Below are 24,245 nucleotides of genomic sequence, written 5' to 3' on the forward strand. Positions count from 1 at the left end.
ATGGGAATACAAGACCACCTGACCTGCCTCTTGAGAAATCTGTATGCAGGTCAAGAAGCAACAGTTAGAACTGGACATGGAACAACAGACTGGTTCCAAATAGGAAAAGGAGTACGTCAAGGCTGTATATTGTCACTCTGATTATTTAACTTATATGCAGAGTACATCATGAGAAATGCTGGGCTAGATGAAGTACTAGCTGGAATCAAGATTGCTGGGAGAAATATCAATAACCTCAGATATTCAGAGGACACCACCCTTATGGTAGAAAGCAAAGAACTAAAGAGCCTCTTGATGAAAGTGAAAGAGGAGAGTCAAAAAATTGGCTTAAAACTCAACATTCAGAAAACTAAGATCATGGCATCTGGTCCCATCACTTCATGGCAAATAGTTGGGGAAACAGTGGAAACAGTAGCTGACTTTATATTTTTGGGCTCCAAAATCCCTGCAGATTATAACTGCAGCCATGAAATTAAAAGATGCTTGCTCCTTGGAAGAAAAGCTATGACCAATCTAGACAGCTTATTAAAAACCAGAGACATTACTTTGCCAATAAAGATCCATCTAGTCAAGGCTATGGTTTTTCCAGTAGTCATGTATGAATTTGAGAGTTGGACTATAAAGAAAGCTGAGCACCGAAGAATTGATGCTTTTGAACTGTGGTGTTGGAGAAGACTCTTGAGAGTCCCTTGGACTGCAAGGAGATCTAACCAGACCATCCTAAAGCAAATCAGTCCTGAATATTCATTGGAAGGACTGATGCTAAAGCTGAAACTCCAAAGCTTTGCCTATCTGATGCAAAGAACTGACTCATCTGAAAAAGACCCAGATGCTGGGAAAGATTGAAGGTGTGAGGAGAAGGGGACAGCAGAGGATGAGATGGTTGGATGGCATCACTGACTCAATGGACATGAGTTTGAGTAAACTCCAGGAGATGGTGATAAACGGGGAGGACTGGAGTGCTGCAGTCCATGGGGTCGTAAAGAGTTGGACACGACTGAGAGACTGAACTGAACTGAACTGAACCATCTCATCCTCTGTCACCCCTTTCCTCTCCTATCCTCAATCTTTTCAAGAATCAGGGTTTTTTCCATGAGTTCACTCTTCACATCAGGTGGCCAAAATATTTTGAAAAATATATTGAGGATAAATCCTTAGGCTGGTAACACATTAATTTTTCCAATTGGGAAAATTAGTAACGTCTTTAGAAAGGCTCTCTGAGATTGAATTAAGTGACAACTTTTGAACTTTAAGGAAGGAGGGGGTTAAAAGAGAAAAGTAGCAGCAAACTTGATGCTGTCTCCAGGTTATAAACAGAAATAAAAGGCAGTATAAAATCTTTGAGAAGTTTGGCTGCCTAACACATTGGTTTTTGAATTGATTTGGGAAACCACATACCCTAAGGGTATTTAGGATTAGTAAATTCTCAACATGAGTTTGCTCTTTGGGGAGAAACTAAATTATTTAACTTTAGGGATTTTAGGATGCAAGATTCCAGGGAACTGAAGTCATAGTACTTTAAAGTCTGAACCCACGTGAGGAGAAGATGGAGAGGAGCCATCCTGATGGCATACTTGGAAGGATAAGGTATAGGTGTGCTAGAGTCTGTATAGTCCCTGTAATGTAGAACACCCTGAAAAATATTAGTTTCTTTCTTCTGTGGGTATATAAGGAAAGACTGAAATACTTATCAAATAATAATTTCTAAATAAGATAGGATATTGAAAGGAAATTAACAATGGCATCCTCCCTTATTTGATCTGAAGATGTAGTTCAGCTAGGTATGAATTCAACGTTTTTTGCTAAAAGAATATTCTTTTCTTTTTTTTTTTCATTGTTATCTAACTCACATTTAAACAAATAGTGATATGACCCAGCAGCCTTTGTGGAAAAATAAGAATAAAACGTTGAACTTTCAGAACAAACCCCAAATGGTTCATTGACTCCATTTCACCATGGAAAAAAATCACTTAACCTCCCAGTGTCAGTTTACCCATCTGTGAAATGAGAAGGATAATATTTTCTTATGGGGATGTTTTGAAAATTATTTTGCAAATGTAGTGGATGAAATTGTTGCAAGCATCACTGCTCTTTTTCCACGTCTTTGAAGAAGCAGACAGTATTATTTATGTACCAGTTGATAGTCAAATTGTCATCTGGGATGAACTATGTATATTTATTAACAGTTGTGTGCTTTTTATTTCTTAAAGGATCTCCTCCCTTAGACTGCTCAGTTTATGCATTATGTCAATAGCTGGGCACCTGAGCAAAGTATCTTAAAAACAATTTAAACGTCATATTTATGAGCTGCTAGTATGATATCTTTGGTAATTACTCCTTCCTTCTGTTTTAGCTCATGTTTTCTCTGATGCAGTTTTTCACCTCACCTCACTTCACAAGATTGATAGTTCTTCATGTTTCCCTGCTAGAGGTCACCTCTGAGCTGAAGGCAAAACACATCCCATTCTGGCTCCTGTTGACTTTCAAGTCAACTATCAAAGAATTTATTCCAGACATTGCCTAACCTCAATTTAAAAGCTCCACCCTAAAGATTACAGGGAGATATCCTGGGGAGTTGCCATAGTGACTCAAAGAGGTTGGCATTGAGGAGACAAAGCTACTGATAGCAGATTTTTATACTTGATAGGCTTAATTATATAATGTGGTCACGAACTTCTGTGCTTGTGTCATTTAGGTCTGGAAAGAAATTTTCCCCTTCAGGCTCTTCTCTCTCTTACAGTGCCAATCAACAGGCTTCTTGGTAATAAGAATCCTTATGCCAGTAGCTCCAGTATAACCTCAAAGGGTGCGTGTAGTAATGACAGAATCATTACAAAACTAAAGAAGAAAAGGAAAATATATTTCCTGGGTGCTATTAAGTTATCATAATATTCTTGCATATGTAAATTATCCTTGACTTAATGAACTACCCTGCTCACATAATAGTATTTTAACCTGGCTTTAGACAGTCGTTTTTTACCCATGTTGTTAATTGTTTCCAGACTTGGCAGAGTTCATCTCCAGATCATCTTGCTGAAGTGAAATTTATATATTATGTTTCTATGTGCATGAATTTTAACTATTAGAAGTGCTTTTACTAAGAAATGTTATTACATGAATTAATAATAAATAATAAATTAGTATAACACTTAAGAAGATAGAAAACTTGAATACATTCTAATAATATCCAAATTGCCAATGATCATTTATAGATATTTTTTCCTTGATTGCAAAAGGGATATATATTCATTGGAAAAAAAAATCAGAAAACTACAGAAAGAAACAAAAAAGAATATTATCTCTATGTCCTGGGCTAGAGTAATCACTTTAAGATTTTGATGGATATTTTATAAGATGAACAATTGTTTTCTCCAACACATTTTGTATTTCTAAAAACAGCTAAGTCTGCAAGAAACCCTGGTGTAAGAGGATTCTTCTTTTTTTAACTTTTTCTATCAGAAGTTGAATCTAACATTCTAATATCCATATTTTATACACTTTATTCAGAATTATAAAAGCTACAAGGGAAGTATTTAATGTATTTCTTCTGCTATTTTAAAGAGTTATATTCATCCAGAATTATTATCTTCAAAAATAGTCAGGTCTAGCAATGGCACCCCACTCCAGTACTCTTGCCTGGAAAATCCCATGGAAGGAGGAGCCTGGTAGGCTGCAGTCCAAGGGGTCGCTAGGAGTCGGACACGACTGAACGACTTCACTTTCACTTTTCACTTTCATGCATTGGAGAAAGGAAATGGTAACCCACTCCAGTGTTCTTGCCTGGAGAATCCCAGGGATGGAGGAGCCTGGTGGGCTGCTGTCTATGGGATCGCACAGAATCGGACACGACTGAAGCGACTTAGCAGCAGCAGCAGCAGCAGCACCATATAATTAATGCAAGGCCAAGGGAAATTAATGATAATCATGTTACTGTTTAAATATACATCTTTATGTGTGCCTAGGAGGAGAAGAAGGTTTTCTGGAGCATGTGAAGCAATGTAAAGAAGTCCTAATAGTATATCACACTGTTGTCCTCTATTTAAAGGTTTTCAATTATCTTGCCTTTTTTCTTATGTATAGTTTTGCTGTTGTTGTTTGGTTGGTTTAGATTTTACTTGGAGTGAGAAGTTAAGTTCATGTAACTCTTGGAAAGTTAATCATTTTATAAGTTTCATTTAATCAACCTTTTCTTTAATCCTTTTTTAGGCAGCCAAGGGCAGTTTCCACTCACACAGAATGTAACGGTTGTTGAAGGCGGAACTGCAATTTTGACCTGCAGGGTTGATCAAAATGATAATACCTCCCTCCAGTGGTCAAATCCAGCTCAACAGACTCTGTACTTTGATGACAAGAAAGGTGAATACATTTTCTTTTAAATGTTTTAATCATATTCTAAAATATCCTAATTATAATGAATTTATTTTTCTGAGATGATTCAAATTATTCCTTTTGATTACCAAACTGCTGATGCTTGTATTTAAACATGTTAAATATTAAATACTTTAGTTTGCAAGTCATAAACACTAAAGATAACCTATGTCAACTTTTTAATAAAATAAACAGTTATAATTCTGTTTCAAAAATAGTTTTTTATCTTCTCCTAACAATTATTTTCTCTCCAGATACCACATGCTTTTGTTCTCTTTTAGATGTTTTTTGTATAGATTGAATATTTTTTTCCTCACTCCTGGCAATAGGATGTGTTCTTTTTATTTACTTTAATTAAAATATTTAGAAAATACTATGTAACTTTGGAAAGTTTTTTTATTTTATTCTCATGAATTGAGTTTAAAACTAAGAATTGTAAAAATGGTATTATTCAATAATAAGGTTAAGTCACTCCATGTTTCTAAAATAAACTGAAATTAAGAAGCTGTATTTACACACTGAGTTGGACTTAACTGGGCTTTCTAATTGGGTGATAGATTTTGATTAAGTGTTCTTAGAGAACTAAATCACATTACATTTTATAATTCTAGCAAACAACTAAAAGCATATACTTAATGTTTAAGCAGTTGTCCACTGTTATAAGCACTGGGAGAAAATTAGTTCAGGAACTGTAATGAAAATATGGATCTATTGCTTTAGATAAATATAAATATTTATATCCAAATATTCAACATCACCTTAATATCTTTATTCCTTATGTAAGTATGTAGATAATAGTGAAATAATTTGAAATAGGATCCAATAATTGAAGTGTAGTCAAATTAGTTCAGTAAATGTGTCCATTTCACCTAAAATATAAATTCACTATATTTGGTGCATTTCTATACTTTCCCCTCTTTGATGTACTTTAAATTTAAAATCAAATACTCTATTTTAACCTTTAGTATATGAAGAATTGGTTAAAAATCTAATTAATTCAACAAATATATTTTGAGAGTTTCTTTGTACAAGGCATGAGAATTAGAGAACAGACATAAAATCCCTGCCCATAGAGGATATACAGTCCAGTGTGGAAGCCAGACAATTAAACAAGCACATGAACAAAATATATTTTAGAGTACATTGACAGGAGACAATTGTTCTCTTTCTCTCTCTCTCTCTAGATAGCTGGTTAGCTAAAATAGATAATACATACATCTACAGAGGGAGAGGGAGAGAATGAGATTAATATTTAGAAATTGGCACAAGTGATTGTTGAAGCTGGCAAGTCTGAACTCTGCATGGTAGGACAGGAGACTGGAGACTCAGGGAAGAGTTACATTGCAGCTCAAGTCTGAAGGCAGTCTGGAGGAAAATCTCTTCTTCAGGGAACCTCAGTTATTTTTTGTTTGTTTTTATTTTACTCTGAAGGCCTTATACTGATTGAATGAGGCCCACCTGCATTTTGCAGAGTGATGTGATTTACTCAAAGTCTACTGATTGCAATGTAATCTCATCTAAAAATACCTTCACAGCAATAACCGGACTGGTATTTGACCAAACATCTGGATATTGTGGCCTAATGAGTTGACACATAAACTTAACTATGAGAAAGGGTTAGGAATGCTAGCATTTCTGTAGAACTTTAATATTTATAAAGGGTTTCTATTTTGCTGTCTGAAAGACAGAGCAGTTATCACTAAGGGCCATTTTCACAGAGACGTGTAGAAGGGAGGGGTTAAAGTTCTCACAGCGATGTGAGATTTAAAGACAGTATCATGACAAATATTGTGACTTAAATATTGACTAGACTTAAAGCCAATAATGTGATGCCATCTTTATGTTTTGTTTTGAGTGTTTGATGTGCAATCATTCGTGTTTAACAGAGACCTCCAGTCATAGAGTTTGTTCTTTTTTTTTTTTTTTTTTTAGTATTTAGGGATATCTTTAAATGTCTGGAAATGGATTTTTAAACATCTATTTGCTAAACAGTTAATATAGCAATAATAATATAAATTGAATCCTTATTACTATTATTGATTACTTAATTATTCTGATTAAGATGTTTTTATTCCATTGTGAAAAATTTTAATCCTGCTTTATGAGACTGTAAAGTGACTCTTTTTCACAACTTGAGAAATAGCTAAGGAATATCTAATTTGATATTTTTAAGCCTTTTAAAAAATATGTCATTCAAGAATTAACAGTTAATTTTATGGATTAATTAACTGTTTCCAAAAGTCACATGTATAATCCACATAATTTAGTTTATACTTCAGCTATATTCAATGGAAATAAAAGCTGTATAAATAGAAAATAAAACTTAAAGGTTTCTTTTGATTTCATTTTTTCTAGCAAAAATATATTTAAGTTTTATTATACTAATATTATATAAGCTTTATGGTTTGATCATAAATTCCTAGTGCTTTGTGGATGGAAAAGGCACATCTATATATACATGAAAAGAAAGTTCTAGTGTTTATTTCAGTTCTTTATGGTGGTGTTTAAAGAAATTTTTTGTTGTTTTAAATCAAGTGATCTATGTTGTTTCCAGAATGAAGTTCTATTAGTTAAAAATTCAAATACATAAGTCACCACCATATACAAACATTTAACAGCTTCTTTGTGCTCATGGCAGTAATTGATTACAAGTATTTGTAAATAAATATTTCAGACATATGTGCCCAAATATAAAAAGACTCCAGTTTTAATAAAACCTCTCATTCGCCCAATGATGTAACACAAAAGAAAATGTTTTGGGAGACAAGAGACTGTTAGGGATGCTCATGGAAAAATTAAACATATAGTACACTATTTAATTATCAACTTGATTATATGTACATATTTTAACTGGATTTTCCTGGTGGCTCAATGGTAAAGAATCCACCTGCCAGTGCAGAAGATATAGGTTGGTGCCTGGGTCAGAAAAATTTTCTGGAGAAGGAAATGGCAACCCACCCCAGTATTCTTGCCTGGGAAATCTCATGGACAGAAGGGCCTAGTGGATTATAGTCCATGGGGTCACAAAAGAATCAGACACAACTTAATGACTAAATAGGAACAATAACATATTTAAACTAGTATAAAAATATATTAATTTAGCAATATTGCTTTTTTACACCCCTGCATTTAATGAAATAATCTTGTTTAGCAGTACTTTTGAAAAAGTATAAGATACTGTCAATGAGAAATAAGTTTCAATCAACTGTATTTTTTTTAACACTAGGACAGTTTTTTTGTTGTGCATTCATCCTGCAGGATTATAATAATGATTTCCACTATGTAACAACTTATTGTACTGCTTTTTAAGATCTTTGAGAATCATGTGTACAGTGACATCTACAATTGTGAGGTCAAATCCTCAGGCGCAAAACCAAAATCTATATGAAATGTCATTGCCTCCTCTTTTAGTGATTCTATAAAATATTCTCTATAGATTGTCTAAAATAAGCATTGATTCAGAGTATTTCAAGTTAATGCAACTTTGCTGTGGAAAATAGCAACTTGTAATACAGATTTGCAAAGACTTTGTTTCCAGGAAGCTCCTTTTTTTTCTGAAGGGCAGTCCTGGTGATAAAAACCCATCATGGTATATCTGGGATATTTAGCAATATTCCTATATCTTTACACTGCTACAAAATACACCTGATCATATGAATTGTTGAAGCATTCTTATTTTTCTTTTATATTTGCTTAACAAATTAGATTTATGCTGAAAAAAGCTTCTGTGTGTGCATTTGTGTGTGTATATGTGTGTAGTATAATAGGTTTCTATTTATGTTGTTAGGCTTTTTCTACTTCTGTTGTGGGTTTACCATCAGTTGCAACAGAATAGCAGAAAGTATTGAATAAAGCAACCTTTCATGAATGACAAACTAACATGCCTGTTCCTTCACAAGTCCTTGATTCGGTTCCTTGTAATATTGTAGTGGAAGGGATTCTTGATGGTGATGTCCCTCAAGTGCAAGGGTTTGAAAATAAAAGTGTTTTTTGAAGATTTCGTATCACAATTTCCACATACTGTCTTTTTGTCTGCAGACAAATGTGCTAAATTTTGCCAGTCTAAGTGTAGAATGTACATTGGTTAGCGTGACTAGAGTAACCCATATGTCTTGTGCAAGTGAAGGGTTTGAAAATAAAAGTGTTTTTTGAAGATTTCGTATCACAATTTCCACATACTGTCTTTTTGTCTGCAGACAAATGTGCTAAATTTTGCCAGTCTAAGTGTAGAATGTACATTGGTTAGCGTGACTAGAGTAACCCATATGTCTTGTGCAAGTGAACAATAGAGAAAATGAAAGCGTCTGTGTCACTGATTGCACCAGCTTCTACAGGTGGCTGCCACTGTTAATGGCTTTATCCATAGTTCTGTTCTTATTTCTGTCTCATATTTTTTTGCCAGTTGTTCTCAGGAGCTTTCCAAACAGTCTTTCAGGCATATGCAGTATCACAGAGTTTTAATTGTGTCTCAAATGATTATAAAATACAGCTGAGGTTGAGAAGCGTTGGGTTTAGCAAGTCAGTTCTCACCAGAGTTCTGTATCCCTGACCTTTAATTTCTGTACTGACATGGAGTAATGAGAAGGACGGAGGAAAGGGACAGAGGGAGGGAAAGAGGAAGGAGGAAGTGGGCAAGTTAGTCAGAACAACAACACATGTGCTTCTCATTGATATTGCTGTTGCCACTATAAGAACCAAAAGGCATGATAAGTAGCTTTTCCTGCTACACAGGTCTCTGACTCTTCTGGCTGTGGGGTTTGAACAAGGATCTCAAGACAGTGACCCGTTGGTTCAATTAAAACTAGAAAACCCCTCCTTGTTTACTTGGAATTATTAGCTAAAGAAAAGCATGCTGTGAGTGGGCAATTGATGATCTGCTAAAGGAGAATTAAGCTGAACTCCTTTTCTTAGTTTTTCTCAAGGTGGTTGAATGTGAATATTCAGGACTTTCTTCACAAGGGAGATAAATGTCCGGGGGGTAATTGGCTAAGTGAAGCTAATATTACAATATATCTTATTCAGGTAAAATAAACAGGGCAGTGATCTGAGGCTTTTGCTACTTTGAGAACATTTATTATGTGATATGTGAATATTCTATTTATAACTGGAGAAATTGAGTCAAACATTCAAGGAAAATTTGTCTACAGACATTCTGCTAATGACTGGCAGTGAAGGAATTTGAATCCAGGTGAAGCCTATGGTAGTTTTAACTAGAATGCCCCTGAGAACAAAGGTATCCCAGCACCAGGTCACTTTAAGTATAACCCAAGTGGCTTCTGCCATTGATCTTAGCAGCTGCCTTTTAGTTAAGAACAGCAGTTGCTCCCAACTGTTGAAGATGTACATACAGTAAGACCGAGAGATGCAGTATAGTCAGCACTGCCTGGTAGGACTTTCCGCAATGATGGCAGAGTTCTATATCTGAACAGAACAATTCTGTAGCCAGTGTCATGTGTGGATACTTGTCAATTTTAAAATAATTAAAATTTTGTTTTTTTTAGTCACATTAGCTGTATTTCAAGTACTGAAACACCATGTGTATTTACTATTTTGGAAAGCACATCTCTAGACAATGATTCACTCTTTAGATGCCAAAATAGACCTTGCCTAAGTCCAGCCTTGGCTGCAGAATATGCATTTTTCAACTGAGAAAACCACAAGTCATCATAAAAATGAATCAAATATTAAGTAAATGAAATTTTGCTGTTTAAATTGCACAGATTTAATGGGGACATTAAAAGAAAAGAGACGGGAATACAGACCACCTGAACCTGCCTCTTGAGAAACCTGTATGCAGGTCAGGAAGCAACAGTTAGAACTGGACATGGAACAACAGACTGGTTCCAAATAGGGGAAGTAGTACGTCAAGGCTGTATGTTGTCATCCTGCTTATTTAACCTATATGCAGAGTACATCATGAGAAATGCTGGACTGGGATGAAGCACAAGCTGGAATCAAGATTGCTGAGAGAAATGTCAATAACCTCAGATATGCAGATGAAAACACTCTTATGGCAGAAAGTGAAGAAAAACTAAAGAGCCTCTTGTTGAAAGTGAAAGAAGAGAGTGAAAAAGTTGGCTTAAAACTCAACATTCAGAAAACCAAGATCATGGCATCCGGTCCCATCACTTCATGGGAAATAGATGGGGAAACAGTGGAAACAGTGGCTGACTTTATTTTTTGGACTCCAAAATCCCTGCAGATGGTGATTGCAGCCATGAAATTAAGATGCTTACTCCTTGTAAGAAAAGTTATTACCAACCTTGAAAGCATATTAAAAAGTGGAGACATTACTTTGTCAACAAAGTTCCGTCTAGTCAAGGCTATGGTTTTACCAGGGGTCATGTATGGATGTGAGAGTTGGGCTATAAACAGGGCTGAGGGCTGAAGAATTGATGATTTTGAACTGTGATGTTGGAGAAGACTCTTGAGAGTCTTGGACTGCAAGGCAATCCAACCAGTCCATCCTAAGGGAAATTGATCCTGGGTGTTCTTTGGAAGGACTGATGTTAAAGCTGAAACTCCAGTATTTTGGCCACCTGATGAGAAGAACTGACTCATTTGAAAAGACCCTGATGCTGGGAAAGATTGAAGGCAGGATAAGAAGGGGACAACAGAGGATGAAATGGTTGGATGGCATCACTGACTCAATGGACATGAGTTTGAGTAAACTCTGGGAGTTGGCGATAGACAGGGAGGCCTGGCATGCTGCGGTTCATGGGGTTGCAGTCAGTCAGACACGACTAAGTGACTGAACTGAACTGAATGGGGACATTGTAGCACAGGAGACAGGGAGTCAGATTTGACTTCTAATTCTGCTTCTGACACCAACCAGCAGAGAAATAAGAGGGGTTTATCAGCACCGCCACCAAATTAGATGTATTCGTCTTTGGATCAGAACTGCATCTTTAATATTTTCTCCATCTACTTTGTTTGCACCTGAAAACCAGAAATCATTAACCTATGAAGTAGATAGTTAGTTACAATTACATTTCATGTCTGCATAGTTTTTATATGAAGTTTTTTTTTCTATAACCCTTAAGAGCCTGCACATTTAAATAAAAATAAAAATCAAGAGGAAAATTTACAGGTTCTTATGGATCAGAGGGACTTAAATCAACTGTTGTCACATATTCTGGCCCTCATCTGTTTATTTTTATATGAAGTTTACTGTTCTGTTATAAACAGTATGTAAGCATTTGGAATAGAGTGGGTATAGGGAGATAGAGGGTCCTTCCCTGGCAGCTTAGCTGGTCAAGAATTCGCCTGCAATGCAGGAGACCCCAGTTCGATTCCTGGGTTGGGAAGATACGCTGGAGAAGGGATAGGCTACCCTGCAGTATTCTTGGGCTTCCTTGGTGGCTCAGATGGTAGAGAATCCACCTGCAATGGGGGAGAACTGGGTTTAATCCCTTGGCTTGGAAGATCCCCTGGAGGAGGGCATGGCAACCCACTCCGTATTCTTGCTTGGAGAATCCCCATGGACCAAGGTACCTGGTGGGCTACATGCAAAGAGTCAGAAACAACTGAGCGACTAAGCATAGCACAGAGAGATAGGGAGAGTAGGGAGCTGAGTTCACTGAAACCTTATATTAATACTCTGTGATATTTGGCAATAGAAATAAAAAAAAAATCAATTAGATCATTGTGTCTGTTTCTCTGCAGGTGTGGAGAAAAAAAAACAATTGAAGTAGTACAATCAGATCACTTAATATTTAGGAAAGAACACTTCAATTCCATTTTATTATTGACAGGAAATACTTTGTACAAACACCTCCAGGAGTGCATAGTATAGTATATGCATTTAACAGACATTTCTCTGTGTGCTTGTGTGTGTTTTTATATAAAAATGTAAATGCATATCTGTTTGTGATATTTCTTTTTACAGTAGTTTTGCTTTTTTGAATTATACTTCAATGATTCTCAAAAATATCTTGAAAGAAATTTTATTCCTGAATGAGTGAAAATAAATTTTATTAAGGGTATAGCCAAAAAATATGCTGGTGTTAATTTTCTAATTATTCTGCTGATAATTTTACATTAATACTGGGGATGATGGGAGAGGAGTAACATGCATAAGATATCCTAGAACAAGCAGTAATAAAGAGAATAAAAATGAGAGGAACCTAAAATAATAATACAAGTTCTCCTGGCTCCATGCCAACCAGTGCCATCTGAGTGTCTTTCCCCACAACTAGTTTCAATCAGTATGACAGCCTTGAAAACAGCAAATATTAAACTCTGTAAAGCAGATATTTAAGTGGTCAATTTTACCCTTCCTTTTGCTTTCTTAATTAAAATCAAATATGATGTATAAGTTATAATAAAGACATGAAATCAGTGATGACAACTTACAGTTGCACAAGGCAATTTTTAAATAACTTCAGCATAATTAACTTTTCTCCTTGGATCTACAATGACCTATTGTAGTGACCTAATGACCTTTTGACCTAATGACCTAATGACTAAATTTTTTTAGTCAATATTCCCATTTTGTTTATGAAGAAACTGAGGTTTACAGATTTGAATGACTCTAGTAGTAAGCACGGAGAAGGCAATGGCACCCCACTCCAGTACTCTTGCCTGGAAAATCCCATGGACAAAGGAGCCTGGTGGGCTGCAGTCCATGGGGTCGCTAAGAGTCAGACACGACTGAGTGACTTCACTTTCACTTTTCACTTTCATGCACTGGAGAAGGAAATGGCAACCCACTCCAGTGTTCTTGCCTGGAGAATCCCAGGGACGGAGGAGCCTGGTGGGCTGCCGCCTATGGGTTCGCACAGAGTTGGACACGACTGAAGCGACTTAGCAGCAGCAGCAGCAGCAGCAGTAGTAAGCAACAAAATGATGATAAGACATGAACTTTTTTAAGAGAAGCTTAATTCACTTCATGATATATCATACTATGAGGACTTCATTTTATTGCTTTTTGAATTTTATAATTTTTTACTTTTCTTATGAAATTATCACTTCTTTTAGGTCTTTACTCCAAAGTCATCATCTCAATGATAGATCTGAAGACATCATCTCTCATAGTTAATCATTTTATTTGTATTAGCAGATGTGCTAGCAAATGCATCCATATTAAATTAGTAGGAATCCATTCCCACTAGGAAATAAATGATACACTTGAGTTAATGAAGTATGGAACACACTGTTTACAGATGTGCAGCCATAATTAAGGAAACTCATCAAGATGATACACCACCCAGGAACCAGCAACAGTGGGAAACCATCCTACTCTTGGGTCTGAAAGGGCGACAGAGAGAACTAAAGCTAAGTTTTGGAAAGAAGGCTTCTGGTTAGAAGCTGAGACTGTTTAGGAAGGAGGGATGTGTGGAAATACATAAATTGACTTCTCTTTCCTCCTACCCTTTGATCTGACTTCCACAGGCTCAGCCCAGTTGGAAAACACAGGTCAAGGGATCCTAGGTAGTTTAGTCTCCCAGAGCAAAGAGCAGAGTAAGTAATGGATCTGAAATGATAAGCAGAAAGTAGCCAGCACAATTTACCAATTATAAATAGATATTTCTCCCTCTCCAATTTTCAGTAAAGATAATTTCCATCAAAAACATGTGCCACTCTATGTTCACAAGTACTTTCCATTGAATTGCTTCATTTTGAGAGAAATAAGTTGCAACAGTGCCGTACCCTCGCAAAACACATTTTTTCAATGCTATATTCCTCAGATTTAACATATATGTTAAAGTGTATGCTATGAGATCTTTTAAAGAAATAACTTGCTTTCACTTAATCTACTAATAATAAAGCCATCACTATAAATTCTCACTAAGCATAAGCAAAATTTCAGTTGTATATTATATGATTACTATCTTCATCTCTCTATACTAAAGTCTCAACATCGTTAAGAAAAACATAAAAATAATCATGTGCATTATCAGTTCAGTTCAGTCACTCATTCGTGTCCAACCCTTTGCAACCCCATGAACCGCAACACTCCAGGCCTCCCTGTCCATCACCAACTCCCGGAGTTTACCCAAATTCATGTCCATCGAGTTGGTGATGCCATCCAACCATCTCATCCTCTGTCATTCCCTTCTCCTCCTGCCCTCAATTTTTCCCAGCATCAGGGTCTTTTCAAATGAGTCAGCTCTTCGCATCAGGTGGCCAAAGTATTGGAGTTTCAGCTTCAACATCAATCCTTCCAATGAACACCCAGGACTGATATCCTTTAGGATGGACTAGTTGGATCTCTTTGCAACTATACACTATAAATTGTATTCATTTTGTGATATCTGTATCAAGATTTTTGACATTCAAAGCCACAAGTATGTATCTGAAAGTGTTCAGCAAATTTTAATTTGAGCATTTTATGATTCAGCATAATTTTCATACTTATTATTACATTTTAGATAAATTAGGTTCCACTAATATTATTAATTTTTACAATACTTTTGTTTTTGACCACTCTTCACAGCTTGTAGAATCTTAATTCCCAGGCCAGGGATTAAATCCATGCCCTCAGTAGTGAAAGCACAGAGTCCTAACCACTGGACAGTCAGGGAATTCTCTGTAATGATTTTATTTTAAAATAAAGAAAAATTTACTGCAAATAAATCAAGTGCCTCTGTGAAATAACTAAATTCCTAAATTAAATCTTTTTAGTTTTTTCACATTGCTGTTCACCAACTTTTTTTTAGCCACACCTCATAAAAATGGAACTATGTGCTACATTTTTCTGTATTTTCCAAGTCTCCTGTAAATGTGTTATCATAGTTTCATAATTTAAAAAATATAGTTAAAAAAAACTCATAAAGAGAAATGTTATTTCTACAACACTGAACTATTTTATTCCACTTTCTGATGATTAACTTGTATATTTACTTAATCTTTCATTCAGCAAATATTTGCTGACTATTTACTGTGTGATAGGCACCGTATTCGGAGAAGGCAATGGCACCCCACTCCAGTACTCTTGCCTGGAGAGTCCCATGGATGGAGGAGCCTGGTGGGCTGCAGTCCATGGGGTCGCTAGGAGTCGGACACGACTGAGCAACTTCGCTTTCACTTTTCACTTTCATGCATTGGAGAAGGAAATGGCAACCCACTCCAGTGTTCTTGCCTGGAGAATCTCAGGGATGGGGGAGCCTAGTGGCTGCCGTCTATGGGGTCGCACAGAGTCAGACACTACTGAAGTGACTTAGCATAGCATAGCATAGGCACCGCGTTAGGTGGTTTGTAGTTATTGTAGCTCATTGATTTTTGAGGAGTCTATTCTACATTGAACAGAGCTACCTGAAAGATACCTTGACCTGATTAAAATTTGATATCCTTTCTCTACTAATCATGTATGCTTCTGGGAACATATTTTATATATATATAATCCTGGTAAGACATACAGAGTCAGCACATAGTCAGCAAACCATCTGGGGAATGCCACTTTTTATGTCATGATAGTAGAAGCGGGATGATGCCTAGAGCTAGACTGGGTGGATAGCCATCACCATTGTGCCATCAATTTCCATCCCCCAAAACACTTTATAAAATGTAAACAATGACCAACCACTTTCTTGGTAATTGCCTTGATGTCTTTTGTGATATTTTACATCCTCAGTTTTGGGAATCAATAGTCATTAAAGAAAGAAGACTGTTAGGTAAATGTTCTTAATAGGTAAATATCTAAGCATGTGCTGTGCTGTGCGCTTAGTCACTCAGTTGTGTCTGACTCTTTGTGATCCCACGGATCACCCACCAAGCTTATATTTAAAAAAGATTTTCAAGTCACAATTTCAGTTCTATTCTGTGAATATTAGTAAACTGGTGCTGTGTTTCAGGAATTATGCTGGGCACTAGGACTACTAAAATAAATAAAACATGGATTTTGCCCTTAAGGAGCAAGTTGATATATATCATTTATACATTGGAATGGTGGAGTAATAGAGGAAAAGTAAGGGCTTCTGTGGTGATTCAGATGGTAAAGAATCCACCTGCAATGCAGGAAACCTGTCTTCAATTCCTGGGTTGGGAAGATTTCCCGGAGGAAGGCATAGCAACCCACTCTAGTATTTTTGCCTGAAGAATCCCCATGGACAGAGATGCCTGGCAGGCTACAGTCTATGGGGTTGCAAAGAGTCAGACACAACTGAGAGACTAAGCACAGCACACCAAAACAAGCTGTCATATATCATCTATATATTGGAACAGTGGAGTATATAGAGGAAAAGTACTAGGTAAAGCATTTTAGAGATAGACAAATGTAATTCTACTTGTTGCATAATAAGCCTCATTGTAGAGGATCAAGATGCCCAAATAACTGGTAAAAAAAACCATATATTAACCTAGGAAAAAGATGTGACTTGAAAATACATATGATTAAAAACATACTTTTTTGATAAAATTATTTTTTAAAGAAACAACTGTAAATAAACTAGAAATACTATGTGCTATTTGTCTAATTTAGAAAGTAACAATGTGCTGTGCATGGACCTGATTTCCTTGTGATATATTGATATGGTCTCTATGTTAAATAGCTTTTTTATGAGGATTAGCACAGAGACTATGGAGAATTTAAGATATTTGTAAGTTTCAAAATAGCATTAGTGTTATAGCTCCTTAGTAAGTATAAGAAAATCTGAACAGGATCAAAAATAATGTCTGTAATGTATATGTTTAATTTTATTTATGACTACATAATTTTTATTCATACCAATATAATTCTATTTTAAATAAAATGTAGTGTTTAAAGCTTAACTATTTAAAATTTTCGTGCATTTTTTCGTTTTGTATTTTTTTTAATATTTTACATCAGACTTTGAAAGAGTCATACCATTCTATGATGGATCTACATTGCTGAAATAGTGTTTTAATTGAGGCTGATGAAAACTTAGGCCTAGAAGTGTGACATAAATGTCATTCTACTCCAAAACTTAGAGTTCACTGCATTACTCTGTTCTTATTTTAAGTTCCTAGGAGAGAGAAATTAATTGGTTTATCTTATCCTATATTCTTCTACTGTGCTTTAAGGTATAACCAGGGGTGTATGGCCAGTGAGCCCAGGAATCACAGTAATTTATATCATTCAATGACATTCAATGACAGGCCCATTCAATAACAGGCCTACTCAATAGGTTCAATATATAGAATCTATGCAGAATTCTTTTGTCTTTGTAGCATATTTATATGAAAATAATTGCAGCTTGAAGTACAGAATTAATTAAAAAAAACTCATTTCAGCATTATTACTTGGATTTTTTAGTAAGTGCAGTCTCTTTTTAATCCCAAGGATCTTTTTTGATAAGTAATTTGGAAATGTTGGTCTAAGTACCAAAAAGTAGAAGTAAAAACACACAGTATTTCATTAGTGATGGAAAAGTAAGAGTTAGTCACTCAGTCCTATTCAACTCTTTGCAACTCCATGGACTGTAGCCCACCAGGCTCCTCTGTCCATGGAATTCTCCAGGAAGAATACTGAGGTGGGTAGCCATTCCCTTCTCCAGGAGATCTTCCTAACCCAGGAATCAAACCTGGGTTTCCTATATTGATAGTAATACTAATTAAAATACTATTAAATTATGAATTTGTTGTGATTAAAAATTTACTGAGCACGATCTTTTCAATTTATTTACTTGGTTTTCTTCAACTATTTTAGTTATTTCCTATATTTATAAATACTGAATATTTCTCCTGCTCCATGACTCTTCAGGTAACATTTTTCTGCTATTCAAACAAAATAATACAATTTAGAAATACTTTTTTCCTGAATAAATATTTTTAATATATTGTTTGCATTGTGTGAGTATTAAGAGTTATAAATTAGAGTACTCTACTTTCCTTAATTTATTATTTTTTAGTCCCAGCAGGCTCTTGTAAGCAATCCTTGGAAACAGCAGTAGATGAACATTTTGCAGCTCTGTGAAATGTAGGAGGCAGTGTTATTTTAGTACTGGGGTGTGGGTGATTGTAAGAATTAAGTCTTCTGGTTTTACAACTATTTATATTGAGGCTAGTAGGTGGATTCAAGTATAAATGGAAAATGGGGGTGGGGAATGATGCTGACTGACTGGTGTGCACATTCTACAGTACTCACTTTTACACTTTAGAAAGAATGGTTGTAATTTAGAAAGAATGATAGTAGTATGAATATAGATGTTATATATTGTGCTTGGATTTCGAAACTTTCTTATATGTACAGCCCACCTTGTCTTTTAATGCTGAAAATTGCACGGTATGAGATTGAATTGGGCTATTTTCTAAATCATGAATTATTATAAAAAATATCTTTTAGGAACCAGAACTGTGTTCTCCTATGGAGATGATAATAGGTTATTAGTCACGTATTTCTTTGTAACTTAAAATCTTACCTCACAAACATTTGCAAACATTATAGATGAGTTGGATGCTTGAGGTTTACATGCCTGGTAGTCAGCCGCATTTGGATCCTAGTTTCATTATGGATTTGTATGTGATCTTGAAACAACCTTGAGGAAATACATAAACCAATCTTGGTTCCAGCTCGTAGGTCTCTTGAGGCCAATGAGTTGTGAGGGGCCACCTGCTTCTATGTCCAGTTGTAATGGCAGAAACTCTTTTCAGAGGTTTTCTTTGTGTGTATTTGTGTGTGGTTTGAGATGTTTGAAAATCGATACTGCAACATCGAACAAAATAAAAAGCCAAACAAAAGTCTGCCAAATGTCATAAGCACTTTCTAACAGGAAATTGAGATCTTAAACACTACTTTCAGACTGAAAGTGACTGAATGGGTAAATACCTGAAGCAGGCCTTTTAGTTACTGAGACATAAAGCAGAGACTCTGTATTTAAATAGTAATATTTAGCGTCCACATTTCCTAGGTGTTGTAACTATGTTGAAGGTGAAATGCAATGAAGGTTTCTAATATGGAGGCTGTGTCATTATCCTCAGGGCTTTGGGGAAAAGAATACAAGTAAGGATGAGAGAATGTAGGATAAAAAAGAACTCTCTCCCTGCCCTTCTCAGCTCACTTATGTTATTTTTTTAGTTGATTTGCAATGTTATATTAGTTTCAGATGTACAACATAGTGATTCAGTATTTTTATAGATTATCCTTCATTTAAAGGTATAAAATATTGGCTACTTTCCCTGTACTGTACAATATATCCTGGTAGCTTACTTATTTACATATATATATTTTCTCCATACCTTCTCAAAACCTTTTTATTTAATATATGATTATAGTCAATCAACAATGATGTAATAGTTTCAGGTGGACAGCAAAGGGACTCAGCCATACATATACATGCATCCATTCTCCCACAAACTCCCATCCCATTCAGGCTGCCACATAACATCAGAGTTCCCTATGTAGCTTATTTACCTTACACATAATACTTTGTGTCTCTGCCTCACTTCTTTTTATGTTGAGTGTGAGCTCTTATGGTGTGAGATTTTTGTAAAGATCTGAAAAGGCTATTTCACCTGCAGAGCTGCCACTGAGTCCATGTGACCAAGAGTAGCATGGAGCTAGTATGAAAACCAGTTCTTGTGCCCCAACACTGGCTGCTACTTGAACTGATGGCTTTGCCTCCTTTTATATACTGATTGGTTTTCTAGCAAATAAAAATGCACATTTCTATTTTGTTTATTACCTCCTTACTAGTTCTAATAGTGGTTTGAACTTCTTTGGGGGTTTCTCATTATAGTAGCCTGTGTTATCTACAAATAACTGCTTCTGAGTTTTCAATAGCTACAGCTCTACTTTTGTTTCCTGCCTTAGCATATCAGATATAATATGCATCCTTTTAAAATTAGGGAAATAAGAGAAAAAAAATATCAGTACTTTATGTACAACTGTGGGAAGGGAGGCTTTGAGTAAGAAAGGTAAAAGGAGAATGAAAATGATTTTAGCAGCCAAGGTGTAATATGATAGTGACCTGAAATAAAAAGAGAGCCAAGGTAATAGAGAGAAAGAATATATTTGAAAGGTGTTCAAGCAAGGAATTGACTAGGCTTGGTCAACCAAAAATTAATTTCTAGTCTTTCAAACCAGGAGCAAAGGAGTCTAATTTTGAGTAGTCACATGATTGATTATATTACTAATCTACCACCATCTATTTATGTCAGAGGAGGTGTGACAGAGAAAATTAATTTTAATTCTCAGCTTCTAAGGGATACTAAGACTGTCAATTCAAAATAAATTAATAGACATCCATTTAATATGTCTTTACAATTTGACCCTATAGGCACCTTAAGTGTAATTAAGATTCAGCCATTCATTCAATAACACATACTGAGCTACTTTTTGCCAGAAGTTGTTCTAGGCTTTTTGATATAGTAGAGAACAAAACGGGCAAAACTCTGCCCTTGCATAACTTACATTCAAGTGGGAGAAAAGTGACAATAAGTAAAAGAAGTAAGTACATATGTAGTTTGTCCAAGGGTGATATATTCTAAATTTTATTCTAAAGAATAAAATTTAAGAAAAGGGAGAGAGGAAGTGCCATTTTAAACAAGGTATGAGGGAATGTCTCATAAAGCAAGTAACATCGGAGTAAACACCCAAGAGAGAGTAAAGATCTAGACATGCCAACACTTCTGGGGACAGAGAGTAATGCAGAGGAGCATCTAGAATGGATGTTTTCTGGATATATTTGAAGAATAGCTCAGCCAGAGTGTGTGGATCAGAGTGAACACATAGAATAGAAGAAATGAGGGCAGAAAGATAAGGATACAGGAAGTGTGAGCAAGTGAGGGCATTGAAGGATGGCTTTATCTCTGATTAAAATGAGAAACCATTGAAGGTTGTTGAACAGAGCTAGAAGGTATGAGGTGAGCATATGAACATTTTAACAGTATCACTCTTGCTATTATGGGGAATATAGACTATGGTGATAAGGGATGGGATGAGAAGCAGAGAGACCAGTTAGGAAACTATTGCAAATAAACCAGGTAAAAGATAAAGTTGATTTAAACTGAAGAGATAAAAATGAATATGATGAGAATAAGTGGAATTCTCTGTGTACTTTTAAAGTATTTTGACTAGCTAGTGGCCAGAATGTGGGGTAGAAGAGTGAAAGAGAAGTCATGTATGACTTCAAGGGTTTTGATGTGAACACATGAAATAATTTGAAAAGGAGATGGGCAGGATTGCAAGGAATAGGGGTGATGACTATATTGAGATAGGTTCTGATTTGGTCCTGTTACATTTGAGCTTATTACACATACAAGAGTGGTTATATAGTAAGCAGTTGGGCATATGAGTTTGGAATCCAGTGACTGATTCAAGTTGAAGATCTTAAACACTGAATATGTATATGTCATCAGAATGGATGGTTTACCAAGAGAGTCTAGGGAAGAGTAGTCCAAGAAATGAACCCTGGAATCCACCACTAATTAACTAACTAACTAACTAACTATATATATATTCTTTTTTAAGTTTACAAAAAAACTTTCCCTATATTATGGCACAGTATAGCCTATGGAATGATTCTGAAAAGCACATAGTGATAGGACAGAAATTTGATTAAAATTTAATAGTTGCCAGTTAATAGTTGCAAACATTCCAACTTTCATTTACTTCCTTTCATGATTATTTACATTATATACATGCCCAGAAAATAAACTAATGCTATTGTGGTTCTCTGCATATGTCTTGTTTCCATGTTTCTTCACACTTATAAGTATCTTAGGTGAGGTTCTTTATCCTGAGTGTGCCCTTCCCTGTTTTATTCACCCTCAAAATCTTGTACTGTTTAGCCAGGAAAGAAAGCTGTGTCCTGTTTCCCGGGGAGACGGACATCAGTGACCCTGATAGAGAAACAACATCTAGCAGAAGACCCTGGACATCCTCGAATGCTTCTAAGAACACCTGCAATTTACTATGGGATTGAACCATCTACTTCTTACTCTTTGGTTAGCTTAAGTTTCCTCCTATCACTGAAAAAAAAAAAAAAAAAAAAACCAGTAAGAACAAGAACAACTATAGCAAAGCAAAACATTCCCTCAATACGAATCTTCCCTCAGCCTAATCCAGTGTTCCTATAGGAAGTAGAAAGAAGGGGAGCTGTTTATTTTTGTTGCATACAGAGGAAGTTAAAATATGTTTCCTGAAACTTTCAGAGCAAGGTTCCAGGTGGGGAGCTGGACCACAAGAAATGAACTCTGTCCTGGAGCCCCATCAGTACTTCTGAGTCCTCTGTGGTGAAGGCCTTTTATTTTCCCTAAATCAAGAATAAGTTATACTTTTGTAAAGCACAGTAAAAATAGCTTATTATAAAGTAAAAAAGTAAAGCACACAAAATGAAAGTTCTGACTTTTTATTGTTATGTCTTATAAACATGGCATATGAAAAGAGAACAGAATTGCAAAGTTGTATGTATGCATTGAGTAAGGGGATATTAGGGCAGAGAATTATTATAAGGTTTTTAATTTCCTTTGTAACTCTGTATTCAATGCAAAACAAAAAGTAATAAACAGTAATTGTCCATGTTATCAACCTGTATGCACACTTTGATTGAACATCATATATATCAAGTATTTATTTTACTGTGACATATGCTTCTTTCTTATTAATTTATCTAATCTCCTTGGATTGGTTTTAGAATTTTTTTCAGGGAATAATGCACAGTCTAAACTACTTCCAAGCTTTATATTATCAGAGGTATGTATTATCAGCTTTATATTAGTCAGAGTAGAGAAACGAATCTCACAAGAGTATGTTGGCAGGAATGGAAGAAGAGATTTTGAAGCAATTTCAGTGATCGTAAACCAAAATGAGGCAAATTTTGCTGTATTTTCAAAATTCATTTTCATTTCTTTATTAGTGGCCAGTTCCAGGATTTAGCCTGTAAAGTTATAGTTAAATACATTTTTTATAAAATATATTTCTTTAGGATCTATGAATATATGTGGATCTGTGTGATGGAATATATCATACAATTTAAAGTATTATATCAGTATTGTAGAGTCTGTGATAACTTTTTGTCAATGAGTAATATCAAGATTATTATCATATTTTACTGACAACTGTGCTAAGTTTATGAACTGTATCATAAATAATTATATAAAATCTGTTCTTTTAAGCTTTGGGCTTTTACTTTGTCCTTTGACTTTACCTGCCATTACAAAACATATTGCATTTCTTCCTTGTAAAGACTGTTAAGATTATCAAAACACCAAACATATCAGACAAATAATGAAGGATGGCTGTCTAGCTCACACATATAAAATTTAGAAATGGGCTGATTTCTTATCTGGCAGAAACAAGAGTTTTTGTGTTGTTCAAACATTCTTGACAGAAGTTCTCACATCTAAAAACTTTTGTGCCTCAGGGCACAGTAGAGATGTATAATCAACTTCTATCTTGTCTAAGAAAGAGGATAATTTTTCATTTAATGAATTAGCTTTAACATAATTCACAAATTTTTACCACATTGCTAAGAATGTTGGTATTCAGCTGATTTTTCTTTTACTATGTAGCAAGACTATTTTTGATGACAGAAGAAGTACATTAGTTCATGGTCTGCATTTGCTCTATAAACACAGTGTTCCAAAATGTTTCCCTGCCTTTGTAGCTGCCAGTCTTTTTCTACAGAAAACTTAAGGCACAGAACAAATTTGTTGACAACGATCACACACTCGGAGGTCATGGCAATGTCAAATTGCTGTAAAAGTTTCTAAGCATTATTCTGAACTTCTGTAGTTATCTCTATGCTGGTAAGTAATAAACAGTTTGTAACTGGCACTTTGAAAAACACTGTTGTGTATGAAATGGAGATAACAGCTACTTTGCAGAGGTGTGGTTAAGATTACCAATCATCTTGGAATAGTGCCTATCAAGTAGTAGGCATTTGATTGAAAAGAACTATTAAATCACATTATACCATATACTCCATTTTAAACACATCTAAAGTTGCAAAAAAGTCTATCTGAACTTAAAAATG

The 24,245-nt window shown here is 35.4% G+C and overlaps 1 protein-coding gene across 4 annotated transcripts in view; it reads left to right on the top strand.

Annotated features, from left to right (window-relative positions):
- The window catches only part of CADM2 (cell adhesion molecule 2), a 1,267,507-nt gene that overhangs the window by 973,010 nt on the left and 270,252 nt on the right, over nt 1–24,245 (top strand). For all 4 annotated transcript variants that reach the window (XM_025278923.3, XM_025278930.3, XM_025278929.3 and 1 more), the window contains one exon: nt 4,207–4,356. In XM_025278923.3, coding sequence (XP_025134708.1) covers nt 4,207–4,356 — 150 coding nt within the window. The remainder of the gene's footprint in view (nt 1–4,206; nt 4,357–24,245) is intronic.

This window comes from Bubalus bubalis, chromosome 1, assembly GCF_019923935.1.
Source record: "Bubalus bubalis isolate 160015118507 breed Murrah chromosome 1, NDDB_SH_1, whole genome shotgun sequence".
NCBI lineage: Eukaryota > Metazoa > Chordata > Mammalia > Artiodactyla > Bovidae > Bubalus > Bubalus bubalis.